At 39.0% G+C, this 6,532-nt stretch overlaps 1 protein-coding gene across 1 annotated transcript in view; it reads right to left on the reverse strand.

Annotated features, from left to right (window-relative positions):
* Positions 1–5,837, reverse strand: part of GRHL2 (grainyhead-like 2 (Drosophila)) — a 51,649-nt gene extending 45,812 nt beyond the window's left edge. The window contains exons 1-3 of the mRNA XM_010137537.1: positions 5,794–5,837; positions 4,309–4,498; positions 1,323–1,390 (exon numbers count right to left, since the gene is read on the reverse strand). Of these exons, the coding sequence (XP_010135839.1) occupies positions 1,323–1,390; positions 4,309–4,498; positions 5,794–5,837 (302 nt within the window). The remainder of the gene's footprint in view (positions 1–1,322; positions 1,391–4,308; positions 4,499–5,793) is intronic.
* Positions 5,838–6,532: the final 695 nt, after the last annotated feature.

The following is a 6,532-nucleotide window of genomic DNA, read 5'->3' on the forward strand; positions in this document are numbered from 1 at the left end:
ATACATTTGATTTGACCTATAATCAGTATGACTTGTTACAATAAATTCTGGGTATCCAGGGCTGCTTTTGCCTTGGCTTATAATCTGGATGCAGAAATCAACCCACCAGTACAACAGCCTTTAGGCACAACATAAACATAAGGAGTAAAGCAACGTATGGATTACAGTATATAATTTGCATATGAAATAGGCAGAATATCAAGAGCAAAATTCATAAGCTGGTGCACGCTCTCTCGGGCTGTTGACAGGCCACTACTGATTGTGTAACTCAGTTACCAACGCTCTTCTGAAAGAGCAAGCCCAGGAATCCCTCTGTATCAGAGTAACTGTAGTGGCTGCAATGTAACCTTCAGCAGCATTCCCACGTCTACCTGCGGTTGTTGAAAGCAATCTGATTGCTGATAGTTAACTTCTAAACTTTTTAGTAGGCGTAACACCCTGCTTCGTTTTCACAACCCAGGAGATGTGTTCGCATGAGGCATTACAGTTCCTCTCTCTCAGCTTTCACTGAAGGACGGTTTTGTCAATCATGCTCAACTTGGGAATTTCTCTGGCATTTGCAGGAGAAAAACAGTCCCTCAAAAAAAGTTTCATATCCTCTTTTGAAACAGTGAGTTTATACCACTGCCTATTTAAACTCACCTTTCACAGCTACTGGAGACTGTCTAAGGCTGTCCCAAGTCAGCTACATTGAAACAAACCCCATGTAACTTCTGCCCACTGTAATTTTACATGAAGACACCCTCCTTACTTCTTTCTACATAAATATACACCCTCTCTTATCCACAAGTCTTAATGAATGCAGGAGTCAACTTCCTCTGATTCTTCAAGTCACTTTTAACCTACAGAGGAAGGCTGAAATCGAAGAGGAGTGAGAAAAACATTGAGTGAATGATTTTAAGAGTTACTTTACTTACTTCTGGGAAGACCCTAAGTTATGTTAAATAAAACTGTATAAATCGGGTTACTGAGGCCAAACTACTCACTTTTTGCTCTAGAAGAGAAAAAAAAATAAATAAAAACAGCCAATAGCTAACTGTCAATATAATCTGATTTTAGTAATCTCAGCAGCAGCAAAAATAAAACAAACCACAAACAAATCACGAAATTTTCTGCTGCTTTGCAAATTGCATGTTTAATAATACTCTTCATTTTTCCAGTAAAATAAAAAGTAAAAAGGAATAAAGTTTGCTTGCCAAAACATTCTTTATTCTTTTATCTTTTAGAAGAAAACCAGAAACCCTCAGATATCATAGTTCCTTCAGTTCACAACTGATCAACACTGTTAGTAGCTGCGTGTATGACTTTGAATAATACCATACCTTTTATCTTGGTCTTCTTGATTATCACTCATTTTGTTAACAGACAACAGCCTTTTATCTCTGGGAACCTGAGAACAACATCAGGGATGGGGTCAGGTAAACGCAACTGTCGGGTATTTGCAGCTTCAAACTGCTCAACAGCAACAACTAAAAAAATGTAACCATATCAGTCCTGTCTAGTTCACAGATGTCAGGAGCTGTAGTTCTTTGGGAGACTGATTGTGACCAGAAAGATAATTTCCAAATGGAAAAAATGTAGGGATTGTTTTCTAGTTCTTGGGCATACCAGTCTGGAGGAAAGCGCTCCTCTATACATTCTTATCTTTAGAATATCAAGCTAGGCCAAACTATCAAAAAAATCAGACCTTATATTCCCAAAGGCAAACACATTTTTTACTGAATAATAAAATATGAGAAGGAAGACATGATATTTTGATGAGCTGTGCATAGAGACCCTTTTAGGTCAGAGGAAAAAGGGTTTTCAGTTAAACCACAGCAAGAGCTAAATCCTCCTGTTACAGAGCAGTCTGGAGGACACACGACTCATACCTAGGGGAAGTCTTTCCTATCAGAGGGACAGGTCAGGGCATGCTGGCATGTCATCAAAAAGCACTGACTTCTGCTCTACTGAGTGCATCAACAGCCAGGAGAAGAAAAATCCAGTCAAATCTGGCCTCTCAACACACTCAGAATTGACACCAAGTGACTTAAAAGATTTGTCTTCCCACATACCGGTTTCCTGACGCCAGCACAGATATGAAATCACCAAGGGCAAAATTGCTACCATGACCGTATTTCTCTTTGGTTGCTGAACCAGCAATTTGGGAGCTATAACTTCTAATCTAACTTTTACAAAAGCAGGTATATCCACCCCATCACAGCAGTTAACTCAGGATTATAGAGCAAAAATAGACCTAAGAACGGGCTAAAGCTGTGCCTTTTATCTTTAAATACTTCAAAGAAATATCAGGAAAATATCTGAATTTAGAGGAAAAACAGTACTACAGTGCACTACAGTAGCCAAGGTCAACATCAGCTCTATCTGGGAGACAGTAAAGTCAGACAGTGTTAACCAGAGCCTTTCCTTTTCTTAGGGATACACTCTCCCTATTTGGCATCCCACTGGTTAAAAATCCTCTTTCATATATTTTAGAAGTAGAAGCCAAGCCACAGTTTGCACATGTTGATTCCCCTGTTAAGATCATACATTTATCCCTGAAGGAGGATCTATGTTTAGGTAAATATCTCTACAAGAAAAAGGAGAAGGGGAAAAAACAAAACAAAACCCAGTTAAGTTCAAATAATTCCCACTGACTAGAAAAAGTCCTTCAAAAAAACTACCCAGAAAGTCAGAACAAATGAGCCAGATGATAAATAGGGCCATTCGAGAGAGTCTGGTGTGCTGGAAGTCCTCCTCTACACTTCCACATTACAGCACAGAAGGTTAAGTTTGGTTTTAGGTTCCTGTCTGAGAGCATCAACAAGAGTTACCCTTTTCTCCCAGTTTAAGACAGAATTAGTTATGATTGAATGCTGGAAATAGCTTTGAAATTAACACACATTACTCTATCTGAACCCCAAGTCTTTTGCAACTGCCTGGAATGTGGAACAGATATGTCCATTAGAACAGAGTTTTGAGAATGAAAATGTCTGTTCTCTAGTTTTATTTAAAAATTCAGCATATTAATGAACTGCTACATACAAAGATATTACTAAGAGAGAAGCCAACACTCCAGATGCTCATACATCCTGAATTTTACAAATCCGCATTAACTTCACAGACAGGCACTGTGGTAACTGCCAAGTAAGGGACCTTCCTTCTTTCTCATTGGGAAAAGCTTTTCTCTACCAACAAAAACTCAAAAACAAGAAACATCTTTTGAAATATAACCAGTAAAGAAATCAAAGCAATACTTAACCATAAGATAAAATGGCAACTTGCCTACAACCTCTTCTCCTGAATGTCTACAGCAGAGACTAAAAAGAGCACCCATTCTCTCAAAGTGTTTATACTAATAAATACCAAATTTCCCTTCCTGCTACTTCTTCCTGAATTACAAGGGGAGCTGGCATTGTTCTGCTGGCTTTCACATAAATTCATCTGCCCAATGCAGGCATAGGTGGCTTCAGGAGAACTGACTTCATTTAAGTGAAATGAACAATTTCATACTTGTGCTTGGTAGGCAACACTAATTCTGTTTGCAGAGTACAAAGGGTACTGGTTTCAGGGTGAAATTTCTGCATTACACAGAGACGCCCCCTGTAGGACTCTCCTGATTTCAGCAGAAATCTTGAACACAGCTTTATTTAAACACTATGAAATACACAAAGAAGAAAAGAGTTATCAACATAGTAGGTAAATCCCTGGTCTGAGAACATAATATAAACTGAAACTGTGCATCAGTGTTTCCCCGTTTCTGCATCCACCTCCATTTCCGTCCTCCACCTTTCTATTAAGACTGCAAACTGCCAGTGCAAAGGCTAGACCTCACTGTATGTTTATATACAGCCTACTGCAATCATTATACAAATAAAAATAACATGGGAAACTGTCAGATGAGAGATACTCCAGTAAAAGAGCAAACTAAAACATGTGTGGAATGAACTAGAAAAGCAGACAAACCTACAGATGGATAAGTCTTCCCCTTTTCCACTTTTTAAAGAATTCGAGCAAGTATTCGAGCACAAATAAAAAGGGGGGTAATTCATCCAATGCTCTTGTAAGGAAAGAGGAACAATGCCATGCTCAAAACCAAATCATGGTTGCAAATTTAATATGGGAATTCTGATTTCGGTTTTTCTTTCCAGAGCTAAACACATCAAAACAGCCTCAGACAGGCTTCCTAAAACAGCAAGGGTGCTTGATGAAAGTATCAGAGAGAAAACAAGATGTAGTGACTTCAGTCTCTGAAAACTGGCTCTTTTGATGCCTCTTAAAGCAGTCCCCTGCTAGTGCAGCAGGAGGAATAATGATGGAGTTACCTACTTTATAATAGTCATACAATAGGCCAAGAGCAGCAGCACTGTCCTCATCACCATTTATGCTCATCATAGCCTTGGTGGCTGCTGTTAGGGGATTCTCCAAATACGACTTCCAGGCTTCATCTTCGCTGGTGTAGGCTCGTCTGGTGTTGAATGAAGTGTCATTTGGCACTAAGGCCACAAGTCGCTTGTTACTGCATAGACAGGAAGAATAAAATGGTGATCCAGGAGGGATTACTTTATTCACAAGGCATGTAAAGAACATCATATAGCTCAATGAAAGTGATATGATTACATCAAGCAAGCATAAACTTGGTGACATAAATATTTTTATTTAAATATCTATCAGTATTAGATATCTTCAGTACTTACAAAAAAAAATTAAATGTGTGCAGATCTTGTGATAATTCAAATGTATTTTTACTAACATACAGATAGACATATCAAAATATTTTAAAACTGTATAAAAAAAAGTAACAATGTAAGAATATTTTGCCCCAGTATTTTTGCTAGATATACACTTGATTAGGGAAAAATAAATTTAACCATAATGAGTTTTAATAAGAAAACATGAATGAAAGAAAAAGTATCTAATACTAATCTAGATTTCACCTAAACCAAGTAGAGTTCAATATTTAATAACTGAGTACACCTTATTATTGAGCTTTTCTCTGCTTTTGGAATGCAAAAATCTGTGATTTCAAAGAAGTTTTTGTAACAGGACATGAACAATGGGTCCAGTGGATGAAGCAGAAAAAGTCGACATATTTGGTCTCAATTCACACTTTATCACTCACCACATCTGGTTATAGACCCATGGCAATACACACAAGACCATTAATAAGTGGGATTTGCAGCAGAGCAGTTTTCTCCAGCTTGAAAGTGGTACAAACCAACCAGTGCCTATGTATGTCAAATGAGAAGCTGCTGCACCACAGCTATGGCTGAAATTTCCAGTATAATGGAAACAAAAATTAAAATTATAGTACCTGCTTTTGTAAAATACTCAATAAACTTACGGATAAATGAGCTACACCAAATAAAACCCCCAAAAAGTTGCATTCCTTTTACACAAGATAGTAAGCAAACATTGGGCAGGGAAATAGCGGAGTGAGGGGTGTGATGCTTAGTGTGCGTTACAAGAGCACTATCTAGAATGGTGGCTCAAGTTACAAGGATCACAAGGAAACTTATATCACACCTTACAAATTTGAAAGCTGCAAAGATAGCAGAATAACTGAATATACTGACTTAACTGGCCAAACTAGCAGTTATTCCTGGTGACCTTCATAAAACATTTCTTGCTGTCTTCTATATAAAAACTTTCCATTATTCAATCTCCTCTCTCTCCCCTACCTGCAGCAGCGCCAGCTCCACAGACATAACCCAACCAACTGCTGCTGTTGCACAGAGAGTGGCATTCAAGCACTCTACAACCAAGCCTTTTATTTTATTTCATCAACAGGATTTGATAAAAGCACAACTGAACCTCTTGGACACCAGGAGCATGCCTTCCCTGGACTGGCAGGCCATGGCTTCGCCCAGAGCTCTGCCTCTGCCCCAGCACAACTGGCAAAGTGCATGCTCTGGGGTTTAAGGAAGAAGAGGGGGATGGTAGAGATTATAATCTCTATGGTACAGAGCACTGTTTACAAGTTTCTTTATTTAATGAAAAAACAAAATAATCCACCTGGTACACAGAGCACAGTTTTATGACCTCTGTGGGGGAAGAGAGCATTTCACAGCTTTGTATCACAAAATAGAGCTAACAATTACCGTTTAGAGTATATTTCCCTTTTGCCTGAAATATCTGGATTTTTAGAAGCCTTCTTTCTTTTCCAAAGGCCTCTCCACCTGGCCTTTTGCCATCTTTTCTAAAGATTTTTGATGTTCCTGTTTCCACATATACATTTGTGTTGTTACAGGTTTGCTTCAGCAAGTGAAGCTGAAGCAGAAACTAGGAGCGCAAGGAAAGACAGAGAGAACTGCTAGGTTCACTTGCCTTTTCAATGCCTTATTGTTAGCAACTCAAATCAGATTTGCAACAGCCGCGCTGTTTGTGCCAGAGGTAGCTGAGGGCCTGTTCCCACTCTGGAGTAGTCAATTCTCCCTGGCTCAGAGGCAATTATTCCAGGCAAGGATTCTCCTTTCCTCAACAAAGCTCCCCTTCAGCTAAACCCAGGCTGTTTCACCGCATGGGCGGCTGCCCATTGCAATGCACAAAATAC

This window comes from Buceros rhinoceros, unplaced genomic scaffold, assembly GCF_000710305.1.
Source record: "Buceros rhinoceros silvestris isolate BGI_N320 unplaced genomic scaffold, ASM71030v1 scaffold8736, whole genome shotgun sequence".
NCBI lineage: Eukaryota > Metazoa > Chordata > Aves > Bucerotiformes > Bucerotidae > Buceros > Buceros rhinoceros.